Below are 18,081 nucleotides of genomic sequence, written 5' to 3'. Positions count from 1 at the left end.
ACAGCCAATGGGACCCTTTGTTGAGGGGACTGTGTGCACCCCCGGGGCCCACAGGGTTCCTCCAGTGTGGCTGAGGCCCGAGGGGAGCCCAACCCCTACTCCTGGTCAGAGCCAGCGAGCCCAGAACACGGTGCCGTCATCCTGTGGGTTGCGGATGCGATGACGACACTGTCGTGAGTTTCCAGATCCTAGACTAGCCAGGGCTGCAGGTGCAACAGCCACGGCCTTGAAAGGCTGTGCGGCTTGTTCTGCGGCAGGCAGTAATGAGAGGGCCGTGGCTAAAACTCCCTGGATGGAAGTAAGGCACAACTGTGAATTTGCCCTGAAGGATGACAGCGATGGGGGCAGAGCAGCACACTGGCCGAGGAAGAGGCCTCCGAGGAACCTACCAGTCAGCACCTGCCTCATCCTATCACTGAGCCCCTACTGTGTGCAGACGGCACTGGCCTCACTCATCAGAAGGACAACCCCTCTGGTGAGTGCTGCCCTGCCAGACCTCCGTGGATAGCCGGTCTCCCCAGGGAAAGCAGTTGGAGCTGATCCAAATGACAAAGAAAACGCAAGGAAGAATTCTAACAGCTCACATGGCTTTTCCTCCACAGAGCAACAGCACCGGCGATTCTCATATCCCTGCCCAGAGAGAACCTCTGAAGGAGTGGACGAATGCATGCTGGGAGGAGTGAGTGTGCCAACTGCATCTTCAAGCATGGGTCGGCGCAAGCAGGGGAAAATTACCATGTGACATAACCGACTCTTGGTGACCCGGTGGACTGTAGTCCACAGGCTCCTCTGCCCATGGAATTCTCCAGGCAAGAATACTAGAGCGGGTGCCCATTCCCTTCTCCAGGGGATCTTCCTGACTCAGGAATCAAACCTGGGTCTCTTGCATTGCAGGAAGATTCTTCATCGTCTGAGCTACCAAGGAAGCCCATAATAGCTGCAGCTCCTGGCAAAAGCTTTTCAAAGAAGGGACTTGAACGCCCTGTAAAATGAGGCCTAAAGTTTATTAAAACATCAACTTTCCACCCCACATTGCTCTCATCATCACACTCAGTCCACAAATGTCTCCCAGCCTGAAAGGTAGGGACTCTGATACCTTCTGACAAATGAGAAACTGCGGCTCAGATTGGTGAGGTGCTGGCCCCAGCTCACACAGGCACAGAGTAGAAAGACCAGGATTTGAACTTGGTGCTTCTGACGGCATGGCTGGCACACAGTGGGCGTCAGAGACACAAATGCCACCGAGAAGCCAGTCATGGTGCACCCACTCTGAACTGGAACTGGGGCTCAGGGCCCTGTCCCCTCTGAGCCACTGGGGTCTCCGACCCTGCAATGTGGGGACCGCCCCAGGAGCCCTCCCCCAACAGTGTCACCCCAACACACCGACTGATCCTGTCGACATTCCCCTGCCCCTACAGGTCAGGCGTGAAGGGCCTGGGTTGGTGTCTGTGGAAATGCACGAGGTGTCACGGCTGACATTTAAGGGCTGCCCCGACCCCAGCGAGGGGACGAAACCTGTGTCCTTGGTCTCACCCTTCCCTCCATGCTCAAGCCCGAGTTCCCTCGGCCCATTTATCTGTCCACTCCCACCCTTCTCAACAGGCCTTGCTGGCCCACTCTCCAGCGCAGGGTCTCCAGATACTGCAAAAGGGATGACAGGCAGACCTGGCAGGCACCACATCTTCTAGAAACAGGTGCATGTAAACCCTATACACCTATACCACAGGTGTTCCAGCACATTCCTCATTTTATGTTCTCACCTACGATCAGACCAGGTACCACATTCAGGTCACCAATACGATTAAAAAGCAGCTCCCAGTTACCAAGCACCTGCTGTGTGCCCCTGTGTCCATAACCTCACTTAAACCCACCACCACTCTCAGGGGACCCCGCTACCTCCCTGGGGTATCATCGCCACCCCCAGCCCACCCCCTCCCTCCTGGGTAGATTTTGCTCCTGCCTCACCCTCACGCTCACCATCCCTGTTGCCAGAATTCTCAGTGATATCGAAGTCCCCACAGCAAGTCCCTCCTGACCCTGTCCACTGAAATCTTTGACCTCTTCTCCTGAAGCCTCTTCACCTGGGCTTCCCAGGTGGCTCAGTAGTAAAGAATCCACCTGCCAATGCAGGAGAGGCAGAAGATTTGGGTTCTATACCCAGGGTCAGGAAGATACCCTGGAGGAGGAAACGGCAACTCATTCCAGTATTCTTGCCTGGGAAATCCCATGGACAGAGGAGCCTGGCGGGCTGCAGTCCACGGGGCCGCAAAGAGTCAGACTTGGCTGAGTGACAGAGCAGGCACCCCTGAAGGTCACATCCTCAGACACTCCCTCTCATGGTGCACCCCAGACAATGCCATCAGGAGCTAGAGCGCCTCCAGGAATGACTTCCAAGCGCCACAGTGTCTTGCCCTTCCACTCGGTGCCCACAGCAGCCTGACTCCCACAACCCTGCCACCCGGCCCATTCTCACTGCCCCTCACCCTCCTCACGGCTTCACTTCCCCCCAACCCAGCAAGGACTCCGTGGTCCATCCTAGGAACCCCTCTCCTGCCCATACCCTCAACTTCCCACCCTGCTCTCAACCCCGACCTCCACCATGCAGCACAGATGTCAGAACAGGGCTGAGGGAAACATACCTCCTCACTGACTGCATGACCTTTAAATTCAGGGTCCAGACCTCAGGAGGGCCTGGGAAAGCACAGTGTCCCCTCTGGTCTGTTAACCTTCCCACCCTCCCATCCCTTCTCTCTCCCAATCCCCTCATCCTTGGTCTTAGCTGGTGGCCCAGCTCCCTGTTTCCGGGACAAAAGAGGAGCTCTCAGCAAAGGCCTGCTAGGCACTCCCCCTCTTCTGTCCACCCCCGGCATGCCCAGTCTCTCGCTCCCTACAGCTGACCCATCTGTGCTCCCGGTCAAGGCTGTCGGCCCATCTGGGCACAGAGTCTACCCCTTCCTAGGAAGATCATTCAGCAAGCAACTAGGCCCCTTGCCACCCACATCATCAATGTCCCCTCTCTATCACAGCTACCCAGCAGCATACAGCATGCTGTTACTTCTGCTACTTCAAGACAAAAACCTCTCGACCCTACGCCTCCCTGCACCTCTACTCCCCTCGGAGCAAAATCCCTCAAAAAGGGGTTTATGCACAGGCTCTAATGCCCCTGTTCTCATTCTGCCTTGAGCCCACTCTGGCTGCCATGTGCTGACTCGACTGGGCCACAAAGCTCCCAGATATTTGGTCAGACGTCTTCCTGTGTGTGTCTGGAAGTCGTTTTGGACAGATTAACATTTCAAACAGTCGACCGAGTAAAGCAGATTGCCTTCCTCGCTGTGATGGGCCTCTTCTCGTCAGGTGAAGGCCCAAGGGACCACAAAGGCCTGTCCTCCCAGGAGTGAGCTCCTCCCACTTGACCGTGGGAGCTGGGACGTCGGTCTTTTCCTGCCTTTAGACTTGAACTGAAGTGCTGGCTCTTCCTGGGTCTCAGGCCTACCGATTTGTATATACCATCAACTCTCCTGGGTCCTCCAGCCCACTGACTGCAGGTCTTGGGGCTTCTCAGACTCTGAAATCCTGTGAGCCCATCCTTAAATTAAATCTCTTTACACACACACACACGCACACACACACAAACAGCCTGTTGGTTGCATTTCTGTGGAAAACCCTGACTAATACCGTGCTCCAGTCAGGTGGTCGACCATGAATCAACCCCAGCTTCACTTAACCGGGGGGCCCCACACTGCTGAATCCGTTGGTCAGGCCTCATTGTCCCTCACCTTGCGCCACATTGGCTCTCCCTCCTCCTCAGAACACGTCACTCAGTGGGCCTCGGGACCTGGCTTTCCGGGTTCTGCTCCTTTCTGTGGCAGCCCCTGTTCCACCTCCCTCCACCTCTTCTTATCTATCCCACACCTCTGGGGATTCAACTTCACCTCCAGCTGGGACCTCCTCCCAACTCCAGATGGTACATCCCACGGCCACCCCCTCAGCATCTCAATTCCTAATCTTTCCGCAGCATCTGCTCCTTCCCCATCTCAGAGAAGGGCGATTTCTCTCTTCCAGTTGCTCAGGCCCACAGCCTTGGACATCCTCGTGTGATCTGTCAGCAAATCTCATTGGCTCCACCCCAAATTACATCGGGCGCCACTCCCCCATTTGTAGGGGAAGAAATAAGTTCAGGGAGGGTAAGAAACATGCCAGAGACATCACAGCAATAGACGGCGGAGCTGGAATTTGAACCCAATCCTCTTCCTTTCTCTGGGAAGCAGAGTTGGGAGCAGTCCAACCCAGGCCCACGGCAGCCCCCATGTGTGGGAGCCGCCACAGAGCAGTGCACCATCCCAAGAAAACAAAATATCACACAACTTAATTTTATGCTTTAATTGCGTGGCGGTGATTTACTGCCGGCCGTATATTTTTTCCCCAGTTGACACTTTCCTCCATGTATTTCTTTTATCTATCACCACGCTTGACAGGTAAGTCGCTGATATTTACTGTTTCTGTATGTACCAATATTTCCAACATATATCACCACCACAGCCATGTCATGGCACGCGGAGTCCTGCCCTAGAACAGTCAGCCTTCTCCAGATGGAGAAGGTGCCATATTTGGAGAAGTCCTGACACCGGAGGACATTAGAGCCTTAGAGAATGGGGACACAGCTATGCCATACACATATTCACACACAAACCTCCCAGGCCCAGCAGAACTCCGCTCAGGCTCCACTTTTATTTGCAGTTTCTAATATAACATTTTTCGTTTCAACGAGCATTCAGTATTACTTTGAGATGAATGCAACTGGAAGAGCTTTAGAATCAGTCACCTAGTCCAACCTCCTCGTTTAACACAGAAGAAAATGGCCCGGAGAGGGTCAGAGATTTGCTCAAGATCACATAGCCCAGTGAGTGGCAGGAAAAAAAATCTACAGCCCAACTCTCCCTTCCCCCAATCACATGTCCCTGCTTTTCCTGCTGGGGGGAGATTTGCTTCCCAAGAGGCAACGGGACATGTAGGAACGGACCCTCTTCTCCCAGAGTCCAGTCCATCTTGCTTAAATTTTTGTGAACATGCATGAAGCATTAGTATTTACCAGGGGAGTTTCTAGTGAGCTATTTCACCTGAACTCACAAGAGCCCTTATCATAGGCATTATTAGTCCCTTTCCACAGGTGGGACAGGCTGCCAACTAGCCCAACAACATTGTCCCTCCTTTCCACCCCCTTCCTCCGGGCACTTAATCAGCCCTCCTGATCCCAGGCTAATTCTTCTCTGCCAAGGTGTTAGCTGAGCTGTTACCAAATTACCCTGTGTAGAAGTGCCAACTGGGATGTTTGCTTAAAAGCAGAAAAGCCATTCCTGATTCCTGACTCTGGCCCCAGATTGCACACTTTTAATAAGCCCCTCGTGAATGACCCTGGTACAGCTGTGGCATGGACTGTGCTTTGAGAAACCCTATGTAATGGGTGCTCGAGGCCCTCTTGCAGCAGGCGCAGACTGCCTGTTGATTCTTGAGCCCTTCAAGGCCTGAGAACTCATTCTCAAGGAGGTGCAGCAGGCACTTGGATGGGAGAGGCATAGGGCCCCCTCCCAAGCCACTCTCACTCCATCTTGCAGCCAGCAGCAAGGACCCACGATGCCCATCACGGGGTCTAAGGCTGGTCCGCGGCTCCTCCTCAGGTGGGGCTTCCAGGGGCACTGACAGACCCCAGGAGCCACAGCCACAAGCCAGAGACTGGCTCTCACTGGATGCTCACGTGATCTTGGCCACAGAATCAGCAAGCAATGTGATGGAGCCAGGCGATGAACCCCTGAGTGCTGGGTTCAGGAGATTCAGGAACCAGGGTAGTAAGGTGACCAAAGATGGGCCTGCAGCAGGAAGGCATGAGGGGAACAAGATGAGTAGGATAGCTGATTGGAAAGCTTCCAGTGGTACAGAGGCATGTGACGGCCGGAGAGAAGACAGAGGCAGTGGGAAGGGAAAGAGAGGGCCTCTTGGAGGTGGGACCCTGTGTCTCGGTACCTGAATGAAGGGGGGCGAGAGGTAAAGGAGGGAGGGCTGGAGTCCCAGTGATTAGGAGAATGGGGCTTGCTGATGCCGGCTGGTGTGTGGTAAGGTGCCCCCAGCTCCCACTCCCATGTCACTCCAATCCCTCTTTGTCTGGGGACAATGTTTCCATAGCCCAGATGCTGTCTGACTCTCAGGCTGATCTGCAACTATTTGGTTCCAAATAGATTCCCCAGGACACAAACGTCTCTGGTATGCAGGTACCACAGATATCAGGAGGCCTTCACTGCGGCAAGCCTGGGCTTCTGGAGGGTGGGCGGGCGCAGCCAAACAGGAGGGCTCCAGGGCGGGCAGACAGATAATCTGTGGACTCATCACTGCCTGATATACGGCCTCAGGTCCCAGGGGGAGCTGCTCGGCTAAGTAATTGCTTCTGCCTTGATTACAGGCCTTTGCAAATGACAGTGGGCCTGGTCCCACAAGTGTGTTTGAATCTTCAAATGTCCACACGCACAGCTACTATCTGAACCATCTGATCGTTACCTTAAAAGGTTTAGTTTGCTTAGTGAGGGGATTAGACTATAAACTATTCAGAAATTATGGAAAGTCACAGGTCAAAGAGACCCTCCCCTTGTGAGTTCTTTAAGAACATTTTTCGACAATGGTGTGTGTGTGTGTCATAGTAGGTGTAATAGTTATCAAAAATAACAGGTGGCTTGGCAAGAACCTGGCCCCAGACTGGACCCACAACCAACCGCAGAACTGAAGTGTCCTCTTTCTGTGGCAGCAAGGTACCAGCCAGCTAGAGGCACTCCTGCAAGCATGGGCTGGCCCCTCCTGCCAGAGCTGGGAACTCCACTTTGGGAAGTGAAGGCTGAGGGCTGCGGTCACCACCACAGAGCTCTGGATCACACAGGGAGGGATGGCATCCTGTGGAGAAAACCCATGGCGTCTCCACACACCACCCCCACGCCAAGAGGCAGACAGCTGTTCCAGCCATCTGACCCACCATTGCACTGGACAGGCCCCACCTCCCTCCCTGGGACCCCTGTCTGGCTCAAGGCTTTTTGTAGCCTCTGCCCCCAGGACCCTCCTTTTCTCTCCTCCCTACATAGATATGCTGTCATCGTCTTAATAAGAATAGCCAGGGACTTCCCTGCTGGCCCAGTGGTTAAGACCCCGCCTTCCAACGCAGAGGGTATGGGTTGAATCCCTGGTCGGGGAGCTAAGATCCAAAATGCTTCATGGCCAAAAAACCAGAACATAAACAACAGAGTCAATATTATAATAAATCCAATAAAGACTTTAAAAATGATCCACAACAAAAAATAAAAATAAATAAAAGGGTAGTTACCAATAATGATGGATACTAAGTACCTCATTTCACTCCGTCCCCAGGGTAACTTAGAAGAGTAGATATTTTTATTTTCATCTCTTTTTTCTAGATGAGAGTGAGGCTCCAAGAGGTCTAATGCCCCAAATTCACACTGAGCCTGGATTCAAACCCAATGCTTGCTCCCTCTCCAAATGTCCAACTCAGAGCGCGGGCCTTACTCCATGTCCCCCAGGTTGCCCGATGTCCCATGGGCATCTTCCCAGCTGAGGGATGGAGGCCCTGGTTACAAGAGTGATTGGCCCAAGGTCACTAATGAAGACCTCACAGGAGCCAGCGAAACCACCCTGCGGCCGGGCCAAACGCAGAGCTTGCCGGAGCTGAGACAGGCTGTTCTGAACGGCGGGAATAAATCAGCAGCTCCCGGGCTCCCAAGGACGCCTCTTACCTGCCCTTGGCTGACAGCCCGTTACTGCCTAGAGATTGACTGGCTGGGGGAGGGGTGCAGTGCCCCACTGACAGCGGTCCAGCAGCCCTCCATCTCGCTGGGTCCCCGCAGTGCCAGGCAGGGGAGGGCCTCATGCACAGGAAGATACCCCCAAAGTAGCATGAAGTGTTAGACAGGAGCCCCCTGGGGTGGCAGTCACCCCCAAACGTCTCCAACTCTTCCCCACAGCCCCCTCTGGTAGGCAGGTGTGAGCACAGAGACCTGGCAGCCAGGATACAGCTTGACGCTTCCCCACAAGACTGGAATGTTCTCAAGGGCTGTGGCTTACCTTAAAAATGTATGTGGATCTTGCCCTTCAATTCTCTAGCTCTCTGTTTTCATGTTATAATAATCACTGGTTTGCTTCTCAAGTTTTTGTGTAAATCAGCATCTCTATGCCATGGTTTATGCCCAGCACACTGCCGCAACCCAGACTACCCTGACCTCCACGTGAGGAGTTCTAGGCTTTTAAAATCATCTCAGTGGGAGCAGGGGGGCAGGAGAAGCCAGCACAGCCCAGCCCTGTGGGAGAACTCTGACAGCTAATCCTCCGGGGCCAGAAACCCAACACCCAGAGATTCTAGCACCTAGCAAGAAGAACCCAGCAGTGCTGGACACAGTTTACACACCACCTTCTTCCCATCTCACAGCAACTCGGTGGGTTAGAACATCACCTCTTAACAGATAAGGGGATGAGGTTTTCAGGAAGGCCTGGTCACTTGTTTGCTGATGAACAGCTGGTTAAACACAGAACAGTAATTCAATCAAGCTCCCCTTGGGTTCACCAAACCAGTCTGCTCATAAAATGACTCCCTTTTGCGAAATGCTCCCGTGTACCCAATCTTGGGGCACTGGAGCTGAGAGACATTAAGGAACTTGCTTAAGAACCTCCAGCACTTGAACCGGTTCCTGGAGCAGAAAACCTGTTTTCATCATGCTTCGAAGTAAGGGAGCTGCCAGGACCCAGACAGTGAAGAGCAGGGGCCCCAGAAGCCCAGGTCCTAGACCCCTGCTATCCCCAGGCTCCAGCCCTTTTGCAAGGAGCCAGGGACCCTCCACACCTGGATGCAAAGTCCAGACAGGACCTGCTCAGCAAACACAACCCAAGGAGTTGTTGGCTTCCTAGCTTGCGATTTTGTAATCGTCTCAGAAGCACAGTGCATTAGTCGACTCACCGCCTCTCCTCTCTGGCCTTGGAATTTTATTTCCTTTGGAGAAGGGAAGCCAAGGACTCAAGAGGCAAAACAAAAAACAGCAGCAAAAATCAGCCAATGTTACTGAGCAAGACAGTGTTTAACAGCGCCCGCCCCCACCCCGCCCGTCCCGCCCAAAGCACAACAACCACAGAGTACAACCTTCCAACAGTACTTCTTTCTGTCTGTGCACACGCCAACATCGCCCTCTGCTGCCAGACACCAGTACTGCCTTGTTTCACAGGCTCGAGGCTAGGGGAAGCCACTCTCCATCTTTCACCTCCATCCTCCCCCCACTTCTGGGGTAATCACCCCTCCAGCTCCTCACAACACTGTCTTGATTCACAAAACTTCACACAGAATAAAAGATGCCCCTGGAGTTGTGCAAAGCAGTGGCCCTTCCCCTTGTTATAAAACAAAGAGATTTAAAGTATTGATCTTGGAACTTAGAAACACAGTGCTGATCAGTAAGGTCAATGAATCCTGCCCTCTGTCTCTGAGTCAGGCTTTGGGGCAGATATCGTAAGAGAGTAGTACTTTTTATTTTTCCTTTGTCTCTTTTACTTCAAGGTGCATAGAGAAGATGCCTCTGACCAGGCATCTTTCAAGTGCCACAGCCACAAGCATTCTGAGGTCTGCTGGGCAGATTCAAGTGCATGGCACCTGCTGGGCTCTCTTGAGGCCGTCAGAGGTGACTCCTGCAGCCTGGTGTGAGACGTGGGAGGAGGGAACTGGGGTGCCCAGGACCGCCCTCCCCTCCTGCCCCATCTCCTGTTCCCCCTGCTCCCAGTGTCCCTCTGCATGTATGTCAGCTGAAAGCAGGTGCCTGGTGACCTTTAATGAGCTGCAATGAGGAGCAGACCCCCAGTTCTGCAGCCAGATCACTGTCTGAGCCCCAAGTGGGCAGCAGGTAGCCGCTCTGACTGCAGACAATGCTCCCTCGCTGTCCTCACCAAGGACTGTGTCTTGCTAGACCAAACTGTGCTGCACCTGGGCCTTCCTGTACCAAACAGCCATGATCCCAAATGCTGGGTGAGTCCTGACTGCCTGTAAATCCAAGGGTCCTCCCTGGGGCTTTGTGTCTGATCGTCCCTCTGTGGGCAGTGGGGGGAATCACTTCCACTCTCCATTTTTCTCCACACAGCATCCCCAGCACAGAATTAACGACCTGTGGATTCAGCACTGAATGTGTGGCCAGCTCCCCTTAACAAGGGGCTCCAGCCCTGACAGTGGGCTATCTTACAAAGCAGAATAATCTCAGGAGAGGAGAGTAACTACGGCTAAATAAGGGAGGCCGCCTGGGCCTCTGTGACTTGCAGGATGCCAAAGCTAGGTACAGAAGAAACTGGTCCCCACAGCACACTGTAAATTTGCCGTGTAATCTACTCTTTGTTGCATCAAACCCAGCAACAGCCTATGTGTACGGGGAGACAGAAAAATGAATGGCTAATAAGCCTTTCCTCAGGCCAACAGGTGCATAAGGAACCAGCCAAGCAAGGCAGCCTGTGCTGAGTCATCGGCAGAGACAAGGCGTAAGATGGCCAGGCCTCCACCAGGCTCCCTCCACCGAGGAGCTGGACTCACCACCATGGAAAGATGGGGAGACCTTGAGAGGATGGACCTCATCCCCGGACCAGGGTGTGGAGATGAGGAAACGCTGAGCATGCCTGGGAAAGGAGGCATCCTGCTGGGGGGCATCAGGTACCCAAGGAAAGCCATGAGCTAGGACTGGACAGGAGGTTGGGCACCGGGCAGAAGGCTCTGGTGGCACAGTGTTTCTGCAATATTCTGTAGGCAGAGGGGGGCCTGCCAAAGGAGCTGGGGATGGTGGGTCAGATGGTGGGTGAGCTATGACGGAGGACACTGGTCTGATAGGGAGGTGTTGTGGGCAGCAGCCAGGGGGAGATGACCAGAGACCCTACTTATCAGTCTCCAAGGTCATGCAGGCAGGGACTGGGGCAACAGCCTGGGTGAGTAATTGTCATTGTTATTTGTGGTCTCGGGCTTATGGCTCGTAGGCTTGTGCTAATCCCTCTGTACCCCGCTGCCTGGCCCCTCCTGTCTCTAAATCGATCCTCTTGCTTTATCACTACTTCTCCCAAAGCCAAAGCTACATGCCAGCTGCTGCCACCTCCCATTCCCAAACCTGGAGCTGGCCAATCAAGGTCCAAACATCAGATAGGGCCCCAGGGCAGTGCCAGGGCTCAAAAGGGCTTCTCTGATTACAGAGCTCTAGGTCTTTGGTCCTGACAGGCCTGCACCCAGCCAGAGTTCTGACCAAGGGACCCCTCAGCACCTCCCCTGTCCCCAGATGGGCAAGAAGGCAACGTGGCCTCTCGCTCACCCTGGAGTTCACTGAGGATTTTCCGAAGGTCCAGGGATAAACGGTAGGCTGAGGCACAGGCCCTGGAAGCATGGAGAGCGCACCGAAGCCCCAAGGCCAGGCCGGCCCACCTACTTCCTCCTGCCCTTTTCCCCACCCCCAACACAGAGGAGGACAACTGCCCTATCGGGGCCCAAAGAGCGGCCATGGTACTTGACCAGGGCATCTGTGAGCAAAGAGGGTTGAGGCAAATTCTCGCTGTGGAGAAAGGATATGAGTGGAGGGGATGGAACTGCTTACATGCCAGAGTACAGGCAACAAGGTGAGCATCAGGGGTGGGCAAAGTAAGAGGAAGATGGGGAGAAAGTGGGGGTGCAGTCCACAGAAAAGAACCAGAGCCCCACCCCTCAACTGGGAGCCATAAGGACTTTCTGGGTGTGCCTGTGCTAGCCACTGCCCCACCCTCAGGGAGCCTGAGCATAGATGTGTGTACACACAGACACAGACACACACACAGACACACACACACAGACACACAGAGACACACACACAGACACACACAGACACAGAGACACACACAGACACACACACACACAGACACACACACACACACATACACACACAGAGACACACAGACACACACAGACACACACACAGACACAGACACACAGACACAGAGACACACACAGACACACACAGACACACACACAGACACACACACAGACACACACAGACACACACAGAGACACACACACAGACACACACAGACACACACACAGACACACACAGACATACGCACAGACACACACACAGATACAGACACATACACACAGACACATACACACACATACACACAGACACACACAGACACACACACAGACACACACACACAGACACACACACACAGACACATACACACAGAGACACACACACACACACAGATACACACACACAGACACACACACGAAGAGAGCAGAGCTTATTTGACCGAAGTGTGATAGTGACGAGTCCTGCCTTCTGAGCACAAGCCGTGGAGGCAGCCCCCGTGGTTATCAACATCATCTTTAAAGTGCTTTTCAACTCCTATTGGACTGACAAAATTGGAGAATCCTCAGAAATTCAAATCACTTACTCCCTGCAGTTAAACCTTGGGAAGGATTTGGGAGAAATCGAGTTCCATATCCAGGAATGGTGCTTCTCCCCATTTCTTCTGTCTCCAGAATACACATCCCCTGAAGGAGGCGCACCATCTCTCCCGGGCTTGCTCATTTTTGCCCAGTGTTTCCTGGTGTTGGTGAGCCACCTCGCAGCCCCACCACACTCCACACACCCCAAGGGCCACCTGTCACTGACAGACACCCCTCACCTGTCCTACCAGTTGGTCCATTTCATTCGAGGCACCAGCCTAAATGCCTAGGTAATAAATTCTGGAAGAGAAGTGCCAGACCAAATGCCATGGAAAATAAATTTTAGGAGATCCCCTCACTCTGACCTAAAGTTCCAACAGGATTTTTCTTTCTGATGAACCAAGGACAGTCTTAAGAGCTAGTTCTCATGTATCAGACACTGTCCTAAGGAACTTACACATGTTGACTCATTCAAAACTAACAACAACCCTATTATCATCAGCCCCATTTTACAGATGAGCAAACTGAGCACGGAGAAGTTAAATAACTTGCTCAAGAGCACATAGCTAATAAGGAAGTTCAAACCCTGGCAGGGTCTGAGCTCTAAACCATCACACAAAACTGTCTCTTCCTCATATTTCCAATGAAGTCAATGACACGGTATGAGCCTGGCTCAACCCTTACCAGGAGCAGCTCTTCTCTGAGACCCTTGAAGCAGCCATGGAGATGCCTCTAGATCTAAATTTCAAAGGACCACTCTGAAAGTCACAGGAATGATACAACCAAGGGCCCTGAGGCACCAACTCACAAAGATAGAAAGAGGAACTCCTTTTAGGATTTGCAGGGATCTTTTGTCAGTCACCTTGGAGAAGTCTGGCTCCTGCCTCCTGCCAGCTCCTCACCCCTGCCCCTTGCAGAGCTCATGTGAGGCTGAGATTCCGGGCATCAAGGAATGATAGGGCCGGTGATCAGAAGAGGGACCTCAATGAGGAACAGCCTCTTAGCATCAGGGTTCACCCGTCCCACACAGGATAGACCCCTGCCCCCTGTCTTACCGCAAGCTTCCCCCTCACTGCATGGGGGAGGCAGTTAGGCTCTCCTAAGGCAGGGAGAGCAAGTTGCACCCCACCACCCAGTTCTGACTTACTTGAAGAAGTCTTCCTTGCAGTAGACGCTGCCAGCCCTGGAGAAGCACCGGTCAGCCAGCTGCATCTGGCAGTCTGCACACTTGAGACAGGAGCTGTGCCAGTGTCTGTCCAGGACCTTGAGGATAAACTTGTCCAGGATATGCTGGTTGCAGCCAGCACACTGGGGGATCTCTGTGGAGAGAGATGAGAGAGCCATGTGAGCCTTCTGCAGAGCACTGCTAACCGGACCAGGTGCTGTGTGGATGCCTTCTCATTCTGCCTGATCTGGGAAAGAACATAAGCCAAACTCCCAGAGCTGCCACATACAGTTGTGCGGGTTGTACACTGTGTAAAGGTGCCTGGTCAAAGGAGTAGGTTGGGACTGAACTCCAATCCATGTTTTGCTGGCCTGGCTTTGGGTGGCTTTGGCCCAAAGGGCCTGTTTCTGAGAGCACCACAAGGCTAGCAGCATCAGCTAACTCCACTTATGCCAGCTGCAATTCAGCAGCCAGTGGCCAGGAAGACCCAACTGCATTCACCTTTATTTCTGTGACATTTTCACTGAGCTGTGCTTAGTCACTCAGTCATGTCTGACTCTTTGAGACCCCGTAGACCGCAGCCCACCAGGTTCCTCTGTCCATGGAATTCTCCGGGCAAGACTATTGGAGTGAGTTGCATGCCCTCTTCCAGGGGATCTTCCCAACCCAGGAATTGAACCCAGGCCTTCTGCACTGCAGGCAGATTCTCTACCATCTGAGCCACCAGGGAAGCCCATGACACTTTCACTACTGGGTAGAATCTGTGCTAAAAGCCTCTAAAGTCAGCCCTGCCTAGGCATGGACTGAGAGGCCATCTGGCCTAAAAAGAAAATGATATGTAGGGGAGAGGGGGTAGTGACCAAGGTCCATGCCTAAAGATCCAAGAGGAGAAAGAATCTCAGTATTTTAATGAACTACAAAAGATACCATCAATTAATATCCCCAACTAATATGACTTCATGTAGTACTGCAGACAGGAAAACTAGCCACTGCTTTTCCAGACTCCCTTGCAGCTCAGGTTCCAAATGTGATGTAGAGTCTGCCAATCAGATGCACTTAGGAGAGACCTGAATTCAGAACTGAGTAGAATGGAGGCACAGCCAAGAGGCAGGCCCCCATTATGCTCGTGTGGAGCATGGCTGAGGCCACAGGATTCTCTGGTTTTAATGTCCTAATCAATCATGGCAGAAGCAACAACATTCTGAGGACTGGGAGTTATTCCCAGAAGTTTGGTCCAGGGCTGGCTCCACTAAGCTGAAAGTCATCTAATACATACCTGGTAATTGACCACTTTCCATTTTAATAGTGAAAATGGACTCTGTTGTCCGCAATTGAATCCTAACCACTGCCCCATCCTGTTCCTGAGTTGGGTGACTTCCTAGCCAAGGTCTATTTCTCTGCCATCCCACCTCTACCAAGGGATTGCTCAGGGGATTGATAGTATTTTGAGTCACTGAATTAGTTTCAAAATGTATAAAATGGTCAGGCTTTCACAGTTGGATGAACAAATAGTATAAACATCTCTAGCTATTTTCCCTTGTCCTTTTCCTCAAGAAATGGACTGCAACAAATGTTAAGAACAAAAACACAAAAGGGCAAGCATTTGGCTTCCCATGGTAATCTCAAAATACAGCAGGTCACAAGGCTGGCAAACCCTGGGGTTTCTCACCTCTATTATAGCATTTTTTGCTACTTGTCTTTTTACACACTCTTTCCCATTAAAAGGCGGAATCCTTAAGAGCAGGAGCAGTATTTCTTTCTCGGTTGTGTCTCCTCCATGCCTAGCACAGTGCCTGGCACACAAGAGTACCTCTAAAGATATTTATCACCAAATAAATTACTGATCAAATCCTCTCTAAGTCATCACAGAATGCCAGGCTGGGCTCCTGTGCTATACAGCAACTTCTCACCAGTTGCCCATTTACACCTGATAGTGTATATATGTTGATGTAACTTTCTCCATTCGTCCCACCCTCTCCTTCCCCCACTGTGTCCACAAGTCTTTTCTCTATATCTGCTTCTCTCATAGGTTCATCAGAGCCATTTTTCTAGATTCCATATATATGCATTAATACATGATATTTGTTTTTCTCTGACTTACTTCACTCTTTGTAACAGACTCTGGGTTCATCCACCTCAGTAGTCCTCAACGGACTCAAACTCATTCTTTTTTGTGGCTGAGTAATATTCCATGGTATATATGTATCACAGGGAGGGAGGTTAGGGAGGGTATGTATGTATATTTATGGCTGGTTTGCGTGGTTGTATGGCAGAAACCAACGCAACAATGTAAAAAATGTTCATATATATGCTTAAATTTACAAAAGGAAAAAATTCCTAAGAGGCTCACCTGAAGACAGTTCTTCACTAGTTTCTCCTGCACATCCCAAAATGTCAACAAAATGTCAGCTAAATCTCTTGTGATTTTAAAGTGTTCACATAAGAGCATTAGCCTCAAAGCATTAAGGGGAAAAACTGAACACAGCTAAACCTACATGAAGAGAAAGCTTTTGCAAGTATTAAGTCATTTATATCTAAAACATAGACAGGCTATCGAGACTTGTGATTTTAAAGTGTTCACATAAGAGCATTAGCCTCAAAGCATTAAGCGGAAAAACTGAACACATCCAAACCTATGTAACAGAGAAGGCAATGGCAACCCCACTCCAGTACTCTTGCCTGGAAAAATCCCATGGATGGAGGAGCCTGGTAAGCTGCAGTCGATGGGGTCGCTAACAGTCGGACACGACTGACCGACTTCACTTTCACAGTTCACTTTCATGCATTGGAGAAGGAAATGGCAACCCACTCCAGTGTTCTTGCCTGGTGAGTCCCAGGGACGGCGGAGCCTGGTGGGCTGCCGTCTATGGAGTTGCACAGAGTTGGACACAACTGAAGTGACTTAGCAGCAGCAGCAGCAGCAAACCTATGTAAAGAGAAAGCTTTCTCAAGTATTAAGTCATTTATATCTAAAACATAGACAGGCTATGGAGACATTCACTAACCATCACTGTTAGCCCTGTACACACAGTGTTGATCTTGAACCCAACTGAACCCCAACACAGTCTGTTCCCTTCATGGCCTCAGCAGGCACCACCATGGCCTGAAGGTCAGACTCACTAGATGCCTTGCCCTTTGACCTGATTCTCAGACCAAAATGAAAACTCTCTGATACACGTATGCTTGGACACTCACTACCGGTCCCGGTTCAGATGGGATTTTCTTTTTATCTCAAAAGCTTTCCTCCTTGACAAAGAAACTGTTCAACCAGTAAGTATTTACCAAGGAGTCCCAGCAAGGGGCTAAGCACATGACAGCTACAGGAATTTCCATTGAATAAGAGCGGCAAGATAGGACACAGGTTAAGACCACGGATTCTGGAGCCAGTCTGCCTAATTTTGATTCTAACTTTAACAAATCATTGGGTTGGTCAGAAAGTTCATTTGGATTTTTCCAAACCATCTTAGAGAAAAACCCAAACGAACTTTTATCACCAACCCAATACTCTGCCTCTGCCTCAGTTGCCTCGCCTGTAAAATGGAGTGATGCTGACAATCGTATCTGGTAGAAGTGTTGTGAAGATATATTAATCAATTCATCTTCACAACATTTTGGCTGGAGGCCAAACAACAGGACTCAGTATACAGGACAAGGACTTGGTATACAGTAGGCTTCTGTTATTAGGAGGTAAGATAACTGCAGTAACCAGGTATTTGCAGTGGTGCCACTGGGCTGAGTAAGGAAAGTTAGGGGCCCAAGTTCTTGAGCTTGATCTCATTGAACTCCCACCAAGAAGTCCCACATAGATGTCAAGACCCTCAAGCGGTGGTTCAGAGAGGACCCAGAGCACACAGCAGCTGTGCCATGGCTTGGGGACTCATCGGGCACCTCCGGGCAGGTTCCTGTTCAACCACACGCTTGACTCTCCAGGGACCACCAGAGGCCACATCCCTGGAGCTGCCAGAGAGGGTTCTGACCTTGGGTGTCCTTACCAGTTGGGACGTTGGGAAAGACGAGGTGAAGCTATAGTAAGTAAGGGGCAGGTAACCTGGAGCTCCCTTGGTGTGACAAATCCAGCCTGGGAAAGGGATGGGGACAGGCAGGTAAACGAAGCCATTAAGAGGAAAAGGGTGTGGCTCTCCCTTGCAGGCACTCTGGTGGCAGCTGCTGAGTCTTACGGAAGGAGCTATGAAGGAAGTCTGATCAGGCATCTTTATGCAGGATAGGAAGGAAGCCCTAGGGGAGAACCCCTCGGCTCAGCGAAGAGGTGTGCCTGGATGAGTGGTGCAGAGCCAAAGGAACCCACGCCCCACTGAGCCGCGGGTGCCGGGTCCGACCTGTGGGTCTTCGTGGATCACCAGCCCGGGTAAAAACCAACTAGGGACATCTTTGTCCCAGGAGCCAGGTTGCAGGCCAGCGGAGGCAAATAAACCCCAGGAAAGACCGATGG

The 18,081-nt window shown here is 51.8% G+C and overlaps 1 protein-coding gene across 2 annotated transcripts in view; it reads right to left on the bottom strand.

Moving 5' to 3' along the window:
* Positions 1-18,081, bottom strand: part of LHX4 (LIM homeobox 4) — a 61,047-nt gene that overhangs the window by 18,438 nt on the left and 24,528 nt on the right. For both annotated transcript variants that reach the window (XM_060396669.1, XM_004013841.5), the window contains exon 2: positions 13,614-13,785. In XM_060396669.1, coding sequence (XP_060252652.1) covers positions 13,614-13,678 — 65 coding nt within the window. In that variant the 5' untranslated portion in view covers positions 13,679-13,785. The remainder of the gene's footprint in view (positions 1-13,613; positions 13,786-18,081) is intronic.

The sequence above is a fragment of the Ovis aries genome, chromosome 12 (genome assembly GCF_016772045.2).
Source record: "Ovis aries strain OAR_USU_Benz2616 breed Rambouillet chromosome 12, ARS-UI_Ramb_v3.0, whole genome shotgun sequence".
Taxonomy (NCBI): Eukaryota; Metazoa; Chordata; class Mammalia; order Artiodactyla; family Bovidae; genus Ovis; species Ovis aries.
This window is presented reverse-complemented; position numbering and strand designations above follow the sequence as displayed.